The sequence below is a fragment of the Zootoca vivipara genome, chromosome 14, assembly GCF_965207765.1.
Source record: "Zootoca vivipara chromosome 14, rZooViv2.hap1.1, whole genome shotgun sequence".
Classification (NCBI taxonomy): domain Eukaryota; kingdom Metazoa; phylum Chordata; class Lepidosauria; order Squamata; family Lacertidae; genus Zootoca; species Zootoca vivipara.
The window spans coordinates 28,782,260-28,805,406 of NC_142597.1; the positions used below are offsets into that span (position 1 = coordinate 28,782,260).

A 23,147-nucleotide genomic window follows, 5' to 3' on the forward strand; every position below is an offset into this window, starting at 1 on the left:
AAGCATTTGTAACCCGAGGTACCACTGTAGTTGGTTTAAATAGATTCCTTGGTAGGCATTGAAACAAGTTTCCATCTTTTGCAAAACAATACTTGAAAAAGAGAGTGCATTTTCAGGGAAGTAGTGTAGTGCAGTTGCTAGGACCCTCTTTTCAGATAATTTGCTAGGATAGAATCCAGGAAGAGATTGAGAATAACTCTAAGGCTCATTGTCTCTTCCCTGCCAATGGCTGAATGGAAAGATCCATTGTTTTAAGTGAGACTTACATAACTGTGAGAGAACCCATTTTTAGATCTTAGGCTCTAGAGTCTAGGCCCTTCAGAAGTGATTAGGTCATAGCTGCCAAGTTATCCCTTTTTTTAAGGGATTTTCCCTTATGCTGAATAGGCTTCCTCGCGAGAAAAGGGAAAACTTGGCAGCTATGGATTAGGTTGATAATTTATTTTATTTAACTGGGTTTGTATACCGCATGATTGTAGAAACCTTGAGGCAGTTTATTCTTACTTTATGAATCAATAATTATATTCTGCCCCAAAATATAAATAAATTCAGCAGTTTAAAAAAGAGCTATATCAAGAGACTTGCATACAGCAATGCATACAGGATTCCTTGCTACCACACCTCAAGACCAACAGTGAAGTGGCAAGCACCATGGCTTTGTCTGTGAAGGGTTAATATGTTAAGTGTTACTTATTCAAAAAGCAAGCTATGTAAACTGCCAACAGTAACCCAGTTAACTCACCCCTGCCTTAGAGGCCCCTTCCCATCTCTCATCCATCTCTCAGGTGAGGGAAGTAGCTGATAACTAGCCAGTGAGACGCCTCCTCTGTTGTACCAGCTGAAGCTGGTAAAAGGTCCTTCACACCTGTGTGTTTTGACATCTGACACCTGAATGTTTTATTTAAAGAAATGATAGTCACGTGGCTAGTGGCAAGGAGTGTTAATGTGGATGTAAGCATGCAAGTGATATGTAGGTCCTCTCTAAAAACAAGGAAATTTGTGACAACCAGAAATAAGACTTAACTGTTCTTGTTTGATTTTGTTATAATGCAAGCCAGTGGGCACAGGAAGCTGTGACTAATACCCTTTCATTATTTGACTTAATGAGTTATGTAGTCTTAAAGGTCACCTCTTCAAATATGAATATAAATTAATGGGAACACTCCAGAGAAACTGGAACTTCTGAACAAGCCACATTGATTTTAAGTAGTGGCCTTGCACAAGAGAATTCAGTTCTAAAGACAACAGAGAACAAAAATGTAATGTATCATGTTTGTTAGCAAGATTGTATCCATTTCCTTTAATTAAGAAATTGAAGAAATAATTGAGTGGCATTACCAGATATGGGAAAAAGGATAAAACACAATTTTAAAACTACATATTGTTTTTGGAAATGGCAGCCACCTAGCCACCATTCACTGTTGTTGGGCTTCTGCCAATCTCTCTTACTTTGCTTTTTGCAAGGTGACAGCTCTGTTGTAATAGGAAAGCATATTGTGATGTGATTGCTATTGGAAGGTAATGAAGGCACAGTGGGGGTGTGGGGGGCGTGGCCTCATTGAGTGAGATTGAGGGCCTTATGTTGCTGATAGGGAGTCTAGGAGATGGCTGCACCAATCACATACCTGTTCTTCTAATGCAGCAGTATATATTGAGTGGCATCCAATTATGTCTGCCTACTTGCTCAATTGAAATCTTCATGTGTAGCATCACTCAAAGTTTCTCTTCTCCAGCAGTTCCAACATACACAAAACCTGCTCTGTAGGGTCCCCCAACCTTGTGGAGCAATTTGTGGGGTTAAAGACAAAAAGGCACAAGTTGTTCAGACTTAATATCTGTAGTTTTAGCTTATGAATCCAGGTCCAGATCTTTATGAAAATTTTATGCAGATAAACTATTGCCTTGGAATCTCATCAATTTGGATGAAAAATCCTCTGCAGAAGTATTGCATAACTAAATAATTAACAGTAGTCAGAACTCCTATATTTGAACCAGAAGGGGAACAATAAGATTAAACTACCTACTGACTCCTGTGGGAAGTATAACTAAGCTCAAGCATGACATGTAATAAATGAAGATATGAAGGAATGGGCTACTTTACAAATGGACAAGTATCCTTCTGATGTGAGAATCTTAGTTCACCAAATGACCATATTTGAATTCATACAAAAAGTCCAAACCCATTAAGAAACCATGACGGGGGCAATCTGTCAGCATTCTGTGATGTGCCCTAAGATAGACATGAGTCTTAGCATTGCCAGAATGGAGATAACTGTCATATGTGGCAGTGATTAATATACCTATGTCGTCTATAGCCCCTGAAGGTTGGAAACGGTTTGAGAGACCTTGTGCAAGATGCATGTACATAAATGGAACAAAACTAAAGAAAACAAAACATGAAGGAATCTTTGAAAAACCTTTTAAATTGTGAATGCTACCTACTTATGACTCTTTAATCTGTGGTAGCGTGAACGTATGTGGTGTTGCCATTTTACCAGAGTTGACGTTTCTGTTGTACAGTTCAATATATTGCCTAGATACCACCTCCCCTCTTTTCCATTTCATGCTGGTGAAATTACTGTAAAAAAATAATAATATTAAATTGTCAGGCTGGGCCCCAGCACACTGTGTAATAAGTCTAATATATCTACTTTTACCTCACAATTGTGAAGAGAAAATTGGAAAATTCATATTTATAAGGGAAGTACTTTAAGAGACGTGTATAGTGTAAGGAGATGTGTATAGTGTAAAACCTTGGTGGAAGAATGCCACATAGCAGGACATTCAACAGTCTAAAACCCTTGATTAATACAGAAGTGAAACTTGGTGAAAGAATGCCACATAGCAGGCTTTAAACAGCCATTTGCTCCATGGCCTGCAGCAGGTAACTAAGTAGGCAAAAACATTTTACAAAAGTTATGTATTATGTACTGTGCAGAGGAAGACTAACATGGACGTTTGTGGATTTATTTGCAAAGTTGGCTTAAAGTGTCATCTGCAGAAATTATGGTAGTGTAGTTAATGGATCTGTGAGTTAAAGTTAGGCAGCCTGAAAACAAATCTTCCCTTGAACAAATGTGTTTCAAACAGTAGTTCTGGAAATTGATTGCTGTTATTAGGATAAGAGCTTTCTAGAGTTTACAAACAGGTTTAGAAATTTAAAAAAGAAAAAAGATAGAGCAGGTTCGCAAGAAGAGATAGGTGCATTTAAAGTATCATAACGTTCAAAATGATCAAAACTTGCTCAAAATGTGGAATTTATCTAATGACTACATCATTTTACTCCAGGATGATGAAGTCCTCTTTGCATGCAGAAGAGGATGATTTTGTGCCAGAACTTCAGAGAAGCATTCATCCCCGTGAAAGACCAGATTGGGAAGAGACTCTCAGTGCAATGGTAAAGTTTCAATTTCTTTCATGCATTGTTGTCTGTAGTCCTTGAAATGCTGTTCACTGGTTTATAGAGTGTTGTTTTACTGCCTCTCTTCCGCCCCCCCCCCCAAAAAAAACCATCCCACGTAGACCATATTTATAAAATTGAGTATTGTGCAACACATTCCATTCTTTGGATATACAGTGGTACCTTGTTTAAGAACAGTCCTGTTTAAGAACAATTTGGTTTACGAACTCTGCAAAACCGGAGGTAGTGTCCTGGTTTGCGATCTTTACCTCGGTCTAAGAACGGAAGCCGGACGGTGGAAGGGCACTGGCGGCCGGAGGCCTCATTAGGGAAAGCGTGCATCGGTTTAAGAACGGTTTCGGTTTAAGAGCGAATTAAGTTCATAAACCGAGGTACCATTGTATACCAATAGTGAGAAGGAGATGATGATGATGCCTGGTGATTCTGTTCCATGAATACATGCCTTGAAGCATTTCTAGTGATCGTTTAAATGTTCCATAATGTTGCAATGACTTTGAATTTGCATTAAGCTCTCTTTAAGCTAGGATCCGTAATGTGTGATTTTTCCTCCTTTTTTCTAGTGGAAAATGGTCATTGAAACATAACTTATGTAAAAATGATTAACATAAGATTAATTTGGTCTGTTTTTTTCCAGTAGGCTGTTTTCAGAGCTTTACAGGAGTTCCCTCAAAACTCACCAGTCGACAATTAAAATTTCTCCCTCACTCATGCTTAATTCACAAGCAGCATTTGGAAAATGTGAAAAGTGAGGGATGAAGGTTCTTTTAAGTCCATTTTTGGACTTAAAAGGTGTGAATGCTGAGCTCTGCTTGCTTCCCATAGCAGTAGCTGTTCTAGTTTTCTCCTTGGGCTCGATGGTAAAAAGAGCTTGCCACATGCTGAAGTGAGGGGCACCCCTACTATTCTAGCTCTGTTCTGTAGTTAGGCCCATCCTATACCATTTCCTTCTCAAACCAGTCCCTGCCCATATATGCTTTTTACTTGTTGTTGTTGTTTAGTCGTGTCCGACTCTTCGTGACCCCATGGACCAGAGCACGCCAGGCACTCCTGTCTTGCACTGCCTCCCGCAGTTTGGTCAAACTCATGTTCGTAGCTTCGAGAACACTGTCCAACCATCTCGTCCTCTGTCGTCCCCTTCTCCTAGTGCCCTCAATCTTTCCCAACATCAGGGTCTTTTCCAAGGATTCTTCTCTTCTCATGAGGTGGCCAAAGTATTGGAGCCTCAGCTTCACGATCTGTCCTTCCAATGAGCACTCAGGGCTGATTTCCTTAAGAATGGATAGGTTTGATCTTCTTGCAGTCCATGGGACTCTCAAAAGTCTCCTCCAGCACCATAATTCAAAAGCATCAATTCTTCAGCGATCAGCCTTTATGGTCCAGCTCTCACTTCCATACATCACTACTGGGAAAACCACTTTTTACTTGTATCCATAGTAAATACAACTCATAGCAATGCAACTTTTTTGGGGGGGTGGTGGTAAACCTTATTTGAGCTGATTGTTTGTTTCTCTGAATTAAAAAAGTGAATACAGTGGTACCTCGGTTTATGAACACAATTGGTTCCGGAGATCTGTTCATAAACTGAAGCGTTCATAAAGTGAAGCGAACTTTCCCATTGAAAGTAATGGAAAGTGGATTAATCTGTTCCAGATGGTCCGTGGAGTACTTAAACTGAAGCATTCATAAACTGAAGCGAACTTTCCCATTGAAAGTAATGGAAAGTGGATTAATCCGTTTCAGATGGGTCCGCGGAATACTCAACCTGAAGCGTACTTAACCCGAAGCATGGGTGTAATTGGTTCCGGAGGTCTGTTCATAAACTGAAGCGTTCATAAACTGAAGTGAACTTTCCCATTGAAAGTAATGGAAAGTGAATTAATCTGTTCCAGATGGTTCCGTGGCGTTCGTAAACCGAAAATTCGTAAACCGAGGTGTTCATAAACCGAGGTTCTACTGTATATTCTACATTGCTTTGCAAAATGGGTGCCCTTGGGCAGGCCACTACCTCTTAGGCTAACATGCAGTACTTTATAGGTTGCTGCATCTGATTTAGTGGATTCCAGTTAGTTAATGAAAGCATATGCTATAATCAGGTAGTCTTGAAGGCGTCACAGCAGTTTTACTTTTGATATCTCATAGACTTGTGTTTGATGGTGAAATGGTTACACACCTACACCCACACCCCTTAGTTCTGTGCCACAGGGTTTGTTGGAAGAACTGGAGATAATGTGAGAGATTTATTGCTTCCTATGGCTCACTTAAGATACTTACCTTGTGGATAGGCGGAAAATAATAATAATAATAATAATAATAATAATAATAATAATAATAATAATAATAATTATACCCCGTTCACTCTGGGCAGCTTCCAACAAAATATTAAAATACAGTAATCCATCAAACATTAAAAGCTTCCCTAAACAGGGCTGCCTTCAGATGTCTTCTAAAAGTCTGGTGGTGGTTGTTCTCTTTGACATCTGGTGGGAGGACGTTCCACAGGGTGGGTGCCACTACCGAGAAGGCCCTCTGGCTGGTTCTCTGTAACTTGGCTACTCGCAGCGAGGGAACTGCCAGAAGGCCCTCGGCGCTGGACCTCAGTTTCCGGGTAGAACGATGGGGGTGGAGACGCTCCTACAGATATACTGGACCGAGGCCGTTTAGGGCTTTAAAGGTCAGCACCAATACTTTGAATTGTGTTGAAATGTACTGGGAGCCAGTGTAGGTCTTTCAAGACTGGTGTTATGTGGTCTCAACGGCCGCTCCCAGACACCAGTCTAGCTGCTGCATTCTGGATTAATTTTAGTTTCCGGGTTACCTTCAAAGGTACCCCTATGTAGAGCTCATTGCAGTAGTACAAGCAGGAGATAACTAGAGCATGCACCACTCTGGTGAGACAGTCCACGGGCAGGTAGGGTCTCAGCCTGCATACCAGATGAAGCTGCTAAACAGCTGCCCTGGACACAGAATTGACCTGCGCCTCCATGGACATATGTGAGTCCAAAGTGACTCCCAGGCTGTCCTGGTCCCACTCGCCTCCTGTCCCCCACAAACAGTACTTCTGTCTTGTCAGGATTCAACCTCAATCTGTTAGCCTCCAACCGCCTCCAGACACTCACACAGGACCTTCACCGCCATCACTGGTTCTGATTTGAAAGAGAGGTAGAGCTGGGTATCATCCGCATATTGATGAACACCCAGCCCAACCCCCCTGATGATCTCTCTCAGCAGCTCCATGTAGATGTTGAAAAGCGTGGGGGAGAGGACAGAACCCACTCCATAAGTGAGAGCCCAGGGGTCTGAACACTCATCCCCCCCCACCACTTTCTGAACACGGCCCAGGAGGAAGGAGCGGAACCACTGTATAACAGTGCTCCCAGCTCCCAGCCCCTCTGGACAGTCCAGAAGGATGTTGTGGTCGATGGTATCAAAAGCCGCTGAGAGATCCAGCCGAAATAGGAAACAGCTCTCACCTTTGTCCCTAACCTGCCGGAGATAATCGACAGGCAGTTTCAGTCCCATGATGAGGCATGAATCCCGACTGGAAGGGATCCAAATGGTCCGCTTCTTCCAGGTGTGCCTGGAGTTGTTCAGCCACCACTCGCTCAATCACCTTGCCCAAGAATGGAAGATTTGAGACTGGGCGATAGTTGGCCATATTGGCCGTATCTAAAGATGGTTTTTTAAGAAGCGGTTTGATAACCGCCTTTCAGTGGGTCTGGGAAGGCTCCCTCACAGAGAGAAGCATTCACCACGCTGCGGAGCCCATCGCCCAGCTCTTCCCGGCTAGTTTTTATAAGCCAGGATGGGCAAGGATCAAGGAGACAGGTGGTTGGTTTCAATCGTCCAAGCAGCCTGTCCACATCCTCGGAGGTAACAGATTGAAATTGATCCCACACAACTTGACTAGACAGGACTCTAGCACTCTCCCGCCCCATCCCTGCTCCCACGGTGGAGTCTACCTCTTCCTGAATCTGAGCGACTTTATCTGCAAAAAACTTTGCAAAATCATTGCAGGAGATCATGTGGCCTGTACTAGGCCCTGATGGAGCAGGTGGTTCCGCTAAATTGCGAACCACCTGAAAGAGTCTCCTGCTGCTGTTTTCCGCAGATGCAATAGAGGCGGTGAAGAAAGTCTTCTTTGTCGTCGCTATCACCAATTGGTAGGCTCGACATTGAGCTCTAACCCGTGTCCGGTCAGATTCAGAATGAGTTATCCACTACCGGCACTCTAGCCGTCTCAGCGATTGTTTCATTGCCCTCAGATCCGTGGAAAACTATGGGGCTGTCCGGGCTCCATGCAATCGGAGAGGGCGCTTCGGAGCCAAACAGTCAATAGCCCTGGTTAATTCCACATTCCAGCGGGCCACCAGGAATCAACTGAAAGGCCATCAGCATGGGATGAAACATCCTCTACCACTTTCTGGAAACCATTTGGATCCATTAAGTGGCGGGGGCGGACCATCCGAATCGGTCCCACCTCCTTGCGGAGGGTAAGAGTCACGGAGAAGTCCAGTTGCACCAGGAAGTAATCTGACCATGGCACTTCTTTAGTTTCACTTTCACTTAATGTCAGATCACCAACATCCATAGAGGTGAACACCAGGTCCAAGGCATGCCCACGGCTATGAGTTGGCCCAGACTTATTCAGGGACAGAACCATGGAGGCCATGCTTTCCATGAATTCCCAAGCAGCCCCTTGTAAGGTCGTGTCGGCGTAGATGTTAAAATCCCCTAGGACAGCCAAACTAGGAGAACACCCGCCACGACCTGAAGCAGCTCGGGCAGGGAATCCTTGGTGCAGCAGGGAGGTCAGTACACCAAAAGGAATCCTGTACTGCCCCTATTGCTCAACTTCCAGAAAATGCAGTCAGAGAACTGGGTCTTTCTAGTAGGACGCCTGGTGCAAACTAATGACTTCCTAAAAATCACTGCAACTCCCCCTCCCCGACCACAAGGCCTGGGTTGCTGTGCGTAAGAGAAACCTGGTGGACAAGCAGTGGCAAGGACAGGCCCATCTGCTTCATCCAACCAAGTCTCTGTTACACATGCCAGGTCAAGTCCTCCATCCACGATCAAGTCATGGATGACAGTGGTCTTATGGATCATTGACCTGGCATTGCACAGCAGAACCTTCAGGTCATGTGGGTATCCCTTGCTGATTCTAGTATCCGTCCAGTCAAGACCAGACCCGGAGGCAGGGATAGTCCTCAGACAACGACTAAGCATGCCTTCTCAGTAATGACATGGTCTGGTCTTAGCGTAACTCCTCCTCGTACCCATGATCACCAAGATTGGTTGTCCCAGTGCATCCCCCCCCCCCGTGGAATCTGCCTCCGGGTCTAATAAAACAATAAAAAACAAAAACAGTAAAAGTTACAAACACACCAAAATTAAACAGCTGCCCACACCCGACTAAACATCCATCCCACTCCACACACTTGAGGCCTCATTGGAGCCTTATAAAGCTGTGTTGGTGAGTATGGGGCCTGCCCCTAGGCCCAAGATGGAAAATGGGCTTCAGGGGGAGTGGTCCTCCCCAGTACTCACAGGCGGAGCAGCAGCAGCCTGTGAAAGATCTGGAATTATTTAAGAATGTTTATAACCCACTGTCTATATAAAGTTTTTATATAATGTTTAATGAAGAAAAATCTCTCAACTACAAGCTGCTTAATTGTACACATGGGAGTGAACCACACCAAAGCAGCCCCTATGACCTGTTGGTTGACCGTTTATCTTGACTCATCTGCATAATGTTTATGAGGAGTTAGATGTTGACTATTGAGTACTCATTCTGATTTTCTAATGGCAAGGTAACGTGGCCTTGCATCAAGCAATTGTTATAACCGTACTTCCTAGCACATTTTCTTGTCAATTTATTCATTGAGGAAGGTCTGGGTTGTATCCAGTGCTAGTCCTACTCTGAGTAGACCCATTGAAATTAATAAATATGGCTAGCTTGGCACCATTATTTTCAGTGGGTCAACTCTAAGTAGATGTTGGTTGGCTATGCTCCCCTGATGTTGCTTTTTAAGGAGTTAAGGTGGGGAACCAGTTTGTTGTGCAAGAACACTTAACCGACTTTCTGTGTACAGCTTGAATTTGCCAGTTTATGACTGAGTTGCACTTGAAAAGGGTCTAGAAATGCCCAGAACTGTGTTATTGAAGTTTTGCAAGGTCACTATCGCCACTGTAGATGCAAGTAAAAAGTGAGGCTATCCTATCCAATTCCACATTCAAAACTTGGGATGGAAACAGTATTCCAGCAACGTAAGGAACATCTGAATTTTATTTTGTCAAAATGTTTCCCACTTTTCTGTGCTCTTGGTGTTTAGTGACAATTAGGAGAAACCCAGATGAACTCCAAGGCATTGCTCACAGTGGGCCAACTATCAGTTGGTTCAACAGCAGTTTTTGTTTGTTTGTTTATGTTCTTGTTTTATGATGAGTCAGTTCTTCATTTTATTGAAGATTAAATTAAAAATTAAAGCATTCTTTTCACCTTTTAATAAGAAAATCACTGTATTTGAACTAGACCATTTTCATTGCTATTCCTCATCGTTCTGACAATCTCTTTATTGTAATGATGGGAACTGCTTTCTAGTGGCTGTTGCAGAAGAGCAGTGCTGTACATTTCTTTCCACCAGGAAGGCTGCATTGCACATAAATTCACATTGTCTCAAAGTACCCACCCATCTTTTGGCACTGATAGAAAGTAGGAGAGATTATTTGCTGTAGCGTGGCTTTATGGTGGGGTAATAGGACTGAACCTTCTAAAGCAGTTTGTCTTCCTGGCTAAAGCACACCCTTGGCTAAATATCTCACAAAAAACCTCCTACCTAGTTTAGTGAATTGAATGTAATTCTTTTCCAATGCAAGATATATTATTTGGTAGGCAATTGATTTCAATTGTTGTATTGTCATTACACTGTAACTCCCACAAACAAAACAACAACAAAATAAGTAAATCCAAAAGTATGTTAAACATTTGATTTTTCAGAAATGCAGATGATCAAAACTTAAAATTCTGAAGTTCTTTACTTCATTTGGATTAAAAAATCTCATTGACTGTTGACAGTATTTGGGGTCAAAAACATAAAAAGTAGCTTTCTCACTGTTTGTGTATTTAAATCCCAGGCAACAATCCCGTTTATGTCACCTCATGGAGAAATGTATCAAACTCAATTCTAGTTAAAAGACGCCATTAGAAGAATCTTACTCAAGGAACCAGAAGGGACGTGAGTGGCACTGTGGTCTAAACCACAGAGCCTCTTGGGCTTGCCGATCAGAAGGTCGGCGGTTCAAATCCCTGCGACGGTGTGAGCTCCCGTTGCTCGGTTCCTGCTCCTGCCAACCTAGCAGTTTGAAAGCACATCAAAGTGCAAGTAGATAAATAGGTACTGCTCCGGCAGGAAGCTAAACGGTGTTTCCGTGCGCTGCTCTGGTTCGCCAGAAGCGGGCTTAGTCATGCTGGCCACATGACCCGGAAGCTGTACACCAGCTCCCTCGGCCAGTACTGTAAAGCGAGATGAGCACTGCAACCCCAGAGTCATTCGCGTCTGGACCTAACGGTCAGGGGTCCCTTTACCTTTACATTTACTCAAGGAACCAGTTAACTGGAAAAAAATGACATTAACTAAAGTGTTGATAGGAAATACACCCAAGCTGCCCTGCTCTCTTAACTAGTAAGCAGATTCATTCTTTCTTATATTTATACTACAGTAGTCTAGGAATTTTAGTTCTTCTTTTAGAAATAGATTTCGGTATAGCTATTATTGTCTTTGTTAATGTATACTGCAGAGGAATGTTTTATGGAGGCTTTCTGTTCCCTTTCTGGGCTCTTAGTGTTAAAATTTCCAAGCTTATTACTTGTTCTGTTGTCTGCTCATGTGACTTCAGGCAGGTGTTCCTAGTATCCTAGCAAAGATCGAGCACAGTTAAATAAAAAGGCTTGAGCTAAATAAATCTAGGATGGATCATGATGAAAGGCATCAGGTTGAGGAAGTCTATAACACCACAGGAAAAATATAGGGTATATGTTAGTTTGGCATGCCTCTCCAGTCTTCTACTGTGTTTCAAAAAAGGCAGTATGATTTGAAGTCAAGATCCCTTTTGAGATAGAGGCAATAATTATTTTATTTTTCATTTACCATGGACTTTCACCTAAAGTTCCTAAAGTGATGTACAGAAAACTCAAAACATTTGTTTGTTGTTCAGCAGAAATAAGTAGGAGTCCTGTAAATAACAGTTGTGATTGAGAGTCAGATGTACTCCATAGGAGGGACATGGTTGCATCTGCACAGTACCTCTCTCTGTGTGTAGGCTATACTGTATAGACCAGGCATCCCCAAACTTCGGCCCTCCAGATGTTTTGGACTACAGTTCCCATCTTCCCCGACCACTGGTCCTGTTAGCTAGGGATCATGGGAGTTGTAGGCCAAAACAGCTGGAGGGCCGCAGTTTGGGGATGCCTGGTATAGACTGTTAGTTAAGACAGTTCTTCATATGGAAATATTGGCAGTGACTATCAAATCCTGAGAGCCATGTCCAACTTCTGAAGTTTTTGTATTAGGAAACTAAAGTAAACTGAGGAGCAGAATGTCTTCATAGCAATACTACTTTTCTAAACCTATTGATTTTATGCCGTGAAGTTGCTCTTCTGGTATGTACCTTAGTGATCACTTCAAAGATCTCATCATCCTTAGTTGAACCAAACTATTAACTACAGCAGAAAGGCCATTAGAAACTGAACATTGTAGTTGTATGGAGTTGTTGTCTTTTAAAACAAACAGATGTTGCAGCATGGGGAGTGTTGCATTAATTTTTTTTTAAAAAAGCAGGCTCCTGTATGACAATTAAGACCTAGCTTCTGCAGCTGTCAAATTTTGCCATCACTAGGCTTCCTAAAAATAAAATCATGTTTGCGGAGGGCTTTTATTTCACTCCCAAATGAGTCTTGTAATTGACATCTTCTGACAGCTCATGCAAAGCTGATGTATTACTTTTTGTTTAACTCTTGAAATGTAGGGTTATTCTAATTGTTTTTCACCTGAACTGGTTATGCTATTGGCTGTAGCCTGTCAACCTCCCCCCCCCGGGCCCCCCCAAAATCATGTCCAGCAAATGGTTGTGAGGAGTTACATGCTTCAAAAACTGTTACTAATGCCACAATTAATTGGTTAAGAAGGACTTTTTAAATTTGATGTTCAGGCCGATTTGAAGCCGAAGTAATGCACATTTTATTACCTGTTATTAAATTAATCTAAAATAAGAAAATAACATACAGATCTAGAATGAGTGTTCATCGCCATTTTTGATGGTTACCTTGGAGAGGCTTAATATGTTGATAGGAAAGTGAAAGTCATTGAGCCCCTTCCATTTATTTATAGGAGAGGAGACTGGAAGGTCTTGTATGTTATAGAATACGTTGTGATAATGTAAGATATTGTTAAACAGTGTAATAGCATGGCATGGAGCCTGCACTGTAAGTGGGAAGGAAGGCAGGCATGGTTAAGCATGACTTGCAGGTGTGACCATAGACTAAACAGAACTGTTATTTTGCTGCCAATTGTTTCCTCAAGGAGTTAGACATCGTTTAGATTGTGGGGTCTTTGGGGACAGTGATTGAAATTGCTGTAGTGAAATTGCTGTAACCTACTTCCCCTGTGGACTCACAACATAGTGGATTGTAAATTTTATGTCTAGAAACCTTTATATGCTGCCTTTTCAGCCCTCTAAAGAGCTCCCAAGGCAGCTCACAACAATAAAGCACAGCCTTGAGACTGTATTTTGTTACACAGTTCTCTTGAGTATGTTGTAGCTTACTTCTCTTCATGACTTTGCTCTGTCCCTGCCCTCTTTCAAACCCCACTTACTTCATAAAACTTTTTAATGAATCATTGCATTCTCAGGTTACTTGATCCACCGTTGCTTTCTGACTCCTTTTCACTTGTCCAGTATTCATGGTGCATCCCTAACAGCTGTCTTTTTCCACTCCTTGTCTTGAATGACAGTTGTAGAACATAAGCAATCTAGACATGAATTGTGTCACTTCTGTATACCATCATGGGAAGATAATACCCGTAGCAATAAATGTCATAGACTTCCAGCTAACTGGCTGCTCATTATTCTAATGCTATTTAATTATGTTATGAACATACAGAAGTCAAATGTTCCAACTCCACAATATTACCAAAAGACAGTACTGTACTCACTTCTGTTAGTAGGCACCGTTGAAAAATCTCCATCATTACATCTATCCATCACAGTAAAGCTGTCCATAATTGCTTTGTTCCTGGTCAACTTTAGCCCAGTAGTTTTTGTCTTTTCCTTCCTGCAGTGAAAACAATTTTATTACAGTACTAGGTTGTCAATGTAGAGTTCTGTGGACTTTTTCTGTAAGAATGGCTATGTAAAGAAAATGTAGACTGTTGATGTCTTGCTATTGTTTGTGTTTTTCATTTATTTATTTTATTAAATTTGCATCCCACCCTTCCTCCCAAAGAAGCTGGATAAAACAATACCATTAAAAATAAATGTAAAACTTACTAAAACAATATGCACAATAAAACACAAAATTCTTTTCAGCAGATGTTCAAAACAGCATCATGAGGAGGCCTGCCTAATTGCAAATATGCAGGGGGTTCGTTTCTAATATATTCTACAAACTGTATTAGTCCTGCTTGAGAATCACTTTTGTCAAAAGCAGATAAAATGTTAAAGCAGGCTTATAATCTGTTCAAAGCAAGTTAAAATCTGTTCAAATGTCTTAGTAATTAAATATGATTTCCCATTTCTGTTCTTTTCTGTTTCTCTAGCTGCAATCCTTAATCCCTCCACCAATTTTGCTTCCTGTGATTTAGCCCATTACATTGTATCCACCTTCACTCAGAGCCTCATTCACACAAACAGCAGATGAGGGGAGTCAGGTAGCCCCCAAACTACAAGGGAGTTGTATGTGAATTCCATGCACATTGAAAACTAAATGTCAGGGAACACAGCTTCAGTGAGCCTCATCTTTCCCCGATACGTTTGCTTTATTGGGTGCAAGGAACATCATCCTATATTCTAATCCCAGTTCAGTTCTATGGGTGTAGCCAAAATAATAACTGCCACTCCCAAGAGGGAGATATCAGGCAGAGTCAGCATAACCTCAAAGTTTGCAAGACAAAAATGCTGCTGCCTTTACAGCGCTTTGGTTCTCTGGGCAAGCCTCAAAGCAATTCTGAGCAGACTAGGGATGGGTGAAGCCCTCTAGATACCATGCACCAACTGGAAACATCAGCTGTGCTTGTGCTCCACCAGAGGTCTATATGTCTCAGTGCTTGAAAAAGAAATGCAGCAGGTGCCTTAATGTTTTGCCCTCCTCTCCAAGATTTACCCCTAGGCAAGAGATTTAGAATGTATCCTCAGTCCTTTAATGCAATAACATAATGGCTTTTTAAAACCTTTGATGTTTATCAGAGTAACTGCTGCTCCTTATTCTGCATCAGAGGCTGCTTGAAAGGGTTTATCTGACTTCCCAGAGCAGCTTTTCAGGAGGCATGAAGTACGGTACTTGGGTGGGAAGCTGGGTGCTGAAAACCCCGTAGTGTGAAAGCTCCACCTGTGTCTCTGCAAATCTTGCCCTGAAGCTTGAGCTGCTGCTACTACGTTGAGGATTAAGCTTAGAACCTACTCTTTTCACTCTGTAAATGATTTCCATTTTTAAAAGGCAGTTGTCTTTGGGTTTCTTTTCTGTTTGATAAGGTCTCACTTGCTCAGAGCAGAGCCTGACCTTAATAGCAAAGAGGCATACAGCCTCAAAGAGTTATGGTTAAAGGGAAGGGACATAGGGATGTTTGGAATAAAGGCATATGACAGCCATGAAAGAGGGAACAGTGTTGAAGCTCTGCAGGGTACTGGGTAGACTACAGCATACTGGAGAAATGTATCCCCCTAGAATGCCAATTCAGTTGTCCCCCATCTTACATTTGTTCAGCTGGTTCTTCCTGTCTAAGTGCAGCACCTTACATTTGTCCCTATTGAAATTCATTTTGTTAGCTTGGGCCCAGTTCGCCAATCTGTTAAGGTCATATTGAATCCTGATTCTGTCATTACTGGCACTGGCTGCCCCTCCCATTTTGGTGTCAACTGCAATAGACTATTCAGTCGTTGGATACCTTCGCAATAAACAGGGCTCAATTTCCCCAAAAGCTGTTGAAAGTTGAATCCAACTCTTTGCTGGTACAGGTGTCCCCCCTCTTACACACAGTCAACTGTGCATATGCATGGCACCAGGAAATAAGTAAGTAAGTAAGTAAGTAAGTAAGTAAGTAAGTAAGTAAGTAAGTTTCAAACCAGGAAATGGCAAAAGGTAGTTGGGAAGTTCTCATGGCTCATGAGGCGCAACAGGGCTTTGTTTTGGCTGCTCAGGCTCCCCACCTAGCAGCTGACACGAATGGTAGCACAATAGCAGAAGCAGCCACTTTTCTGTGCAGCCACTTTTCTGTGCATCCTCCGGTGGGTCCCAGAGCTTCACCTGTAGTTGAAGAGAGAGTTGTGTGGAAAGAGTGGGCGAGATCACTGGAGAGCAGGGGAAAATAGCCATTTACAGGCTTTTTAGAGCAGTGTTTCTCAACCTTTTTTGGGCCACGGCACACTTGTTCCGTGAAAAAAATCACGAGGCACACCACCATTAAAAAGGTTAAAAAAATTAACTCTGTGCCGCCCTATATTATAATTATGACTGTAAGAAACACTTGCCAAATATTGCTTTCCGGCGGGTCAGTGTTGAGTATTGGCGGCCGCCAGGCTCGTTTGCACTGAGCTTTGGGAAAGAGGAGGAGAAATATTGCTTTCCGCCGGGTCAGCGCTGAATATTGGCGGCCGCCAAGCACGTGACAATGCAAATCGCCCTTCTCGTCGCCGCACACCAGTGTGCCGCGGAACAGTGGTTGAGAAACACTGTTTTAGAGGGTGTTCCGGATATTTGCTTATGTGCAGAGGCCTCCAGAAGTTTACACCTCCTAAGTGTATGTGTGTGTGGGGGGGGGGATTGCTTGTATTCAGACTTCGATCATGCTGTAATTGGTTTATCAGAGTTTGGAATGACAGTTAGGAACTGCTGTAATATTAAGGGAGAAGAGTTGGAGTAAATAATTTGCATAAGTAGATTTGTTATGCAATTACTAGGTTTTACAGAACATTGATGCATAAAATATTGAAAGTGAAAAAGAGAAACTACAGATGCTTGCCAGATAATTTTTAAAGTTAAATAATTCAGCTGTTTCAGATTTATTTTTTAAAAAGAATTTTCATTACCAGAAACACAAAAGGATGTCAAATACATTTCATAAAATATTTTGTTTGTATTTTAGAAAGTGTTTTTCTCATAAGCAGGAATCCCCCTTGCACATTTTTCACTAAAGTAGACAATAATATTTTGTGCTTGTTAACTTACTTCTGGATTTGCATTTCTATGAGGGTTCAGTTATAAAAGGACTATGCTGCCTTTTTCTTACCCATTCATTTCCCCCTTTTTTTGCTAACGGAACTTAAATTATTTCTTCTTTTTTAAAAAGAATTTGGCTTATGTGAATACTATACTGTATGTATAGTATGTTTGCCTTCTTGGTACACTCTGACCATTAAAACATTGCTGATGAAGAATTGTCGAAACAGGGCCTTGTCCTGGGATTTTTTCACTGGAATTTATTTTTATTTGTCTCACTATCATACTGGAATTGATTCCTAGTTGAATTCATCATTACATAAATAAAACCTTTTGAAGACTTACTTGAAATTCATCTTCCTCCTGGCCCGAGTTCTTGCAATTTACTGTTTATTTCTGGACTTCACCAAGAACTCCAATTTCTACAAAAGATCCATTCTTACACACAAAAGGATCTCAGAAAAATGGCCATATATCTAAAATCCTCTCCCAGAAATATCTAGACTAAAAATAATGTCATCTAATTATAATTCAGTGCTCTTTAGAAAAGCAACTACATTTAAATTGTATATTTCTCGCCTGGTTCACATTCCTGTTCAGATGCTGTGGTTCAGTATTTTATGTGTTTATGGAAAGCTGCTGAGCAACATACAGAATTCTTAGGGATTACTTTAGGCCTCTGTTAATGGCTAGGATACCAGGGGCCACTTGAAGGCTACACCTTTCTGTCCCTGGGAGGAGAATTACAGCAAAGAGAAGACCACCCTGGCCACATCCACTGGCCAAAAAAGCAGCAGCTGTAATGAGCTTGCTTTGCCTTTCCCTGCCAGAATGAACATTTGGCTTCAACTGTCAGCTGATTTGGAACATTTATCAGTCAGAGGGGAAAGTGGCTCCTGTCTTTGTGTGTGTGCACTGATCTCTGATGATGCAGTAATTTATATTCCATCCTTCCTCTAAGAAGCTCAAAACAGTAAACACGGGGCTATTCTGCTCTTTGTCCTATAAAGAGCCTTGTAAAAGAAGTTGGGATAAGAGAGTGCTGCTGTGCTCCAAGCATTTATCATTTCTTTCCTTATTTTTCTTTGATATAGAAAGTCATAATAAACTGTTCTTAGAAATGAAAAAGACAAAAGAGATTGCATCAGTCCCATGGTAATTTAGTGAGCGTCATTCGAACTTTGGCCTTTCTGGTTCAAATCCAGGACACTCAACTGCACCTTAGGACACTCAACTGCACCTTCCTGCTCTGCATCCGGGGAGCATGGCAACACAAGTGAAGAAACCATTCATAGTTATCCTTTTGGCAGTGAAAAATGTTGGGTGCCTCCTGCTTTCTTTGGAAGCTTTTTAAAAGTTGAAATGTGATTTAGAAGCCCCGGGATCAAACACCTGTTTTTAAAGTAGCTTAGCTGTCTTTGCATATTTACTTAATCTGTAAGATCCAGCTAGGAGTTTCCTAGCTCTTGGGAATTGACAAGGCTTTACTGTTAAAAGCATCTGAACTTTTCTTGCTCTTTTATTTTCTTCCCCTCCAGGCAAGAGGAGCAGACATCCCTGAGATTTCAGGAGAACTACCATTGCGGACATGTGGCAGCACAGCTAGCATGAAAGTGAAGAATGTGAAAAAGTAAGCTGCTTTGTCTCATCATTGTCATGTTTGTAGCTTCTGGGCTCTCGGGGGTTGAGTCCAAGGTACCAGTCAATTTGTTACTGTTGTGTGCTTAAAAACAAACAAACAAATTAGTGTTATCCAAAGGCAACAGGAAATAGGTTCATATTAGCTGAGAGCCCACCCACACTTTCAGTGCTTCTTAACTTGTTACAGCTGAAAACTAGGAAATAACAACAGGCGATTATGCACTTCCTCTCCCTTCTCAACAATTCCTTCAAATAATCTTTTATTACCAGCTGTTTTGGAGTAATAATGACTGAACCGAATCCGACAATATGACCTGGTGCTGCCAGTCTCTAACCATTGGGCCTTAGGGTCATGCACTCCCTTCCTCTCCCTAGTGTTGTTTAGTCGTTTAGTCGTGTCCGACTCTTCGTGACCCCATGGACCAGAGCACGCCAGGCACTCCTGTCTTGCACTGCCTCCCGCAGTTTGGTCAAACTCATGTCCGTAGCTTCGAGAACACTGTCCAACCATCTCATCCTCTGTCGTCCCCTTCTCCTAGTGCCCTCAATCTTTCCCAACATCAGGGTCTTTTCCAGGGAGTCTTCTCTTCTCATGAGGTGGCCAAAGTATTGGAGCCTCAGCTTCACGATCTGTCCTTCCAGTGAGCACTCAGGGCTGATTTCCTGAAGAATGGATAGGTTTGATCTTCTTGCAGTCCATGGGACTCTCAAGAGTCTCCTCCAGCACCATAATTCCTCTCCCTAGTACTTTCTCTTAAGTGTCATTAACCACGGCTAATAGTTACATCTCCACAAACTTTAGTTAAAACTGCTTGTCTGTTTTTGTTTCTGTCTACTCAGCCCTCTAGACTCAAGGTTCATATGGAGCAATAAACTAATTATGACCTTGTCAAATGATACATAACACTAAACTATGGTTAGCATAAAGTATGGTTTGCCTCTTCCCTTCTGGTTTCTGACCAGCTTGCAGCAGCAAACCCCGATTTATATTTGAGGCATCAAAATAGGCCACAGATAAGCATTCTTTAATCTGTGTGGTATGACATGTTGTCTAAAATAAGCTTAAAATACCATACTTACGTGTAAGAATGAAGTGGGTCTATAACATTAATTCAGAAAAAAAGGTTTGCCTTTACTAACAGAAGTTGGGGGGGGGGGTTATTTCTTCCAAATTCCATGCTAACTGTCTCTTTGATTGTCCTCCTTTCCCTTGTTTTGTTCACTCGTTCCTCTGTTTTTCCTGCCTTAAGCAGAACGCAGGCCTGTATAATCTGTTAGCTGGATTTGTGCTTGACCCTTCTTTAGCTGTAATGTTGATTTACGGTTCAGAGGGCTGTCCAACATAGATGGATTTATTCAGAACACCCATCTATCATCTGCTGATTCTCATAGAAAAGCTGATGACCCTATTTTCTAGTAGGGAGAAGCCAGATGCTAAATCTCATTTCCCTCTTAAATTCCCATGGGAAGAGTGAGTGGTGATCACAATCTTCTTGTTTCACAACCAGAATATTTGCTCTAGGAGGTAAAACCAGCTTCAGCACCTGCTTAAATATAGCCTCATTACACCAGAAAATTTATGCAGTTGGGATGCTTGAAAGGCACTTAGGATGCATAAGATTTAAACTAGACAAAGGATTTTAAAAATTCTCTTACCCCCCTGCCCCTCCAGATCTACCAACCCTGGACTGATGGGCTGTGATTCCTTTCACAGGTAAAATTCTGGTTTCATTTGTTCTGATGGTGTAAGGGCACCCATGCTGCTTGACTACCTCCTCTCCCATGGCATTCGAGGATGAACACCTTGTCCCTGCATCTTCCCTTTAGGCACTGGTGTTCAGTGGGTTGCAATGCACTGTCCTGTTAAAAGCCTGGGACAGATGAAACTTAACAGCTTGCATTTCTTGTAGTCTTCTTTTCCTCACTGCCTCCTTGTGTCACATTGACAGCACTCCCTGTTCTGTTTTACTTGGGATTATTAGGTATCCTAATAATACTTTTGGTATAACATGTATCTAACTAAGGCAGTGAACTTTAATTGCTGTGATGTTCCACATCTTATCTGTTACTTGTGTTTCAGGTTATCCTTTACCAAGGGCCACTTTCCAAAGATGGCAGAATGTGCACACTTCCATTATGAAAATGTAGACTTTGGCAATATACAGGTGAGTTTCCTACCAATGTCATTTCTCTGTTAAGCTGACCTTACTTAACGACATGCAGTTTGGCAAGCTCTATTATAAAACATGTTATTATTAGGGAACATGTATGTTCACAGTCCACAGGCTATGAACGTTGTCTACGCCCACCCACCGGTGGTCCTATACCTGCATCTTCTGACTGTTTTGCAACCTCCCTCCAACCTTCCTACCTCTGTTTTTGCATTTAGCATTCTCCCATTCTTCTTTGGATTGGGGCAATCCTGTTTTGAATCCTTATTGCTTCCACATACTGTATTTGAATGAGTATGATCTCTTTCCTAGTAATAATGGTGTGAGTGTGTGACTACTGGACTCTGCAGCACATTTAAAGTGCCCTTGTGTTTCTAATTGAAATCAGTTCTGTCACCTTTTTGAATAAGTGTCTACTGTTAAATGTAACTCAGGAATGTGCAACAAATAATCTAAATCTGAGTTTTTTTATTCTACTCTCATTAAAAGTGACATGAATACTGAATCTTTCCAGTGCATTAAACATATATTTCCACAGTAAAGCTATTATTGAAAGTGTTAAAATTGTGCATCCTGACTGATTAAATGGCTTGTATAAGGGAGTTGATTCACAGTCTTAAGACATAAAAGCAGTCTTCTGAATATTATCTGGCATTTCTGATAATGGATTTTTAATTGTGATCTTGCTCCTTGTTTAACAGCTTTTAAACACTTCCCTAGCTTTTAATAAACACAGCTTAAATAGGTCTTTGGTTAAAAGCTTTCTTAAATTCCCAATTACTGATTGTTCCTAATACAGTGGTGCCTCGCAAGACGAAGTTAATTCGTTCCGCGAGTCAATTCGTTTTGCGAAAAATTCGTCTTGCGAATCGCGGTTTCCCATAGGAATGCATTGAAATTTCTTTTTTTGCCCACAGGAACACATTCATTAAATTTCAGTGCATTCCTATGTGAAACCGCAATTCGCAAGACGAATTTTTCGCAAAACGAATTCGTCTTGCGAGTCACCGTCAGATCGCAAGACGCATTCATCTTGCGAAAAATTTGTCTTGCTGGGCATTCGTCTTTCGAGGTACCACTGTATTACTAAAGCTAAACCAACCAATGAAGCTGAATCTAGATCAGGCTGGTCCCATGAATGGTCCAGGGCTACATGTGGCCCTCAAGACCCTTTTGGGCTTCCCTCAGCAACATTTGATGTCCGCCTCCCAATTCCTTGCACTGCCTTTGCAAAGCTAGGTAAGTGAGGCTCTGGGAAGGAGGTGTTAGGGCTCTGACAGTGTCCTAGAGTCTGCCTGCCCCCTTCTCAAAGCCTAGTTAGCACTTTCCCAGTTTGGGGAATGTGGTGGGAGGGTTCTAGGATGACACTAGGGCCCTGATGGAGCCTCGTGCTTGCTTTCCAAAGTCTGGTGCTCTGCTTAACTGACTTTAGGAAGACAGCACGAGGCTAAAAGGATTTGCTGTAACTGCCAATCAGTTGATCAGTAGTTACAAGTCCTTTTGAAATCTGTTTCCAGGTGTGATTTATATTCAAACTGCACCTGCGAATGGGCTCCCCCCACCCTGCTGCGACTGGCAGTCCAAATTGTTGTTGTTTAGTCGTTTAGTCGTGTCCGACTCTTCGTGACCCCATGGACCAGAGCACGCCAGGCACTCCTGTCTTCCACTGCCTCCCACATTTTGGTCAAACTCACGCTAGCTTCGAGAACACTGTCCAACCATCTTGTCCTTTGTCGTCCCCTTCTCCTAGTGCCCTCCATCTTTCCTAACATCAGGGTCTTTTCCAGGGAGTCTTCTCTTCTCATGAGGTGGCCAAAGTATTGGAGCCTCAGCTTCACGATCTGTCCTTCCAAAGAGCACTCAGGGCTGATTTCCTTCAGAATGGATAGGTTTGATCTTCTTGCAGTCCATGGGACTCTCAAGAGTCTCCTCCAGCACCATAATTCAAAAGCATCAATTCTTCGGCAATCAGCCTTCTTTATGGTCCAGCTCTCACTTCCATACATCACTACTGGGAAAACTATAGCTTTAACTATACGGACCTTTGTCGGCAAGGTGATGTCTCTGCTTTTTAAGATGCTGTCTAGGTTTGTCATTGCTTTTTCTACCTGGAGAAGGAACTGACAAACCACTCCAGTATTTTGCCAAGAAAACTGCATGGACAAAGACAACAGGTAGTCCAAATTACACCTGCCAATGGAAAATTTCAGTTTAAGTTCCCAGTTGTTCCTTTGAAGCCAGGTCTTTAGATGTCCCACACCTGACATCACATATGGCATCAAGTGTAGGGCAAGTGAGGGTGGTTTGGGAAAACAGCCTCTACTGGGCCTAATTAAGCTCATGGGCTGGATGTCCCCCACCACTGGTTTAGCTTGACATCTGAGCATAGCCAATTACATTGTTTCAGTGTTACTTTTAAATGTGGGTTGGAAATTGAAATTGTTTTATTAACTGATGGAGGGGAAAAGGCTACAGTATTTGTGTG

At 42.0% G+C, this 23,147-nt stretch overlaps 1 protein-coding gene across 6 annotated transcripts in view; it reads left to right on the top strand.

Moving 5' to 3' along the window:
* Window positions 1-23,147, top strand: part of ARHGAP32 (Rho GTPase activating protein 32) — a 211,550-nt gene that overhangs the window by 79,401 nt on the left and 109,002 nt on the right. For 4 of the 6 annotated variants that reach the window (XM_088657541.1, XM_088657542.1, XM_035139366.3 and 1 more), the window contains exons 2-5: window positions 3,289-3,397; window positions 18,389-18,480; window positions 20,164-20,205; window positions 20,572-20,656. In XM_088657541.1, the coding sequence (XP_088513667.1) occupies window positions 3,289-3,397; window positions 18,389-18,480; window positions 20,164-20,205; window positions 20,572-20,656 (328 nt within the window). The remainder of the gene's footprint in view (window positions 1-3,288; window positions 3,398-18,388; window positions 18,481-20,163; window positions 20,206-20,571; window positions 20,657-23,147) is intronic. The other 2 variants (XM_088657543.1, XM_060268468.2) reach the window with 1 other exon arrangement.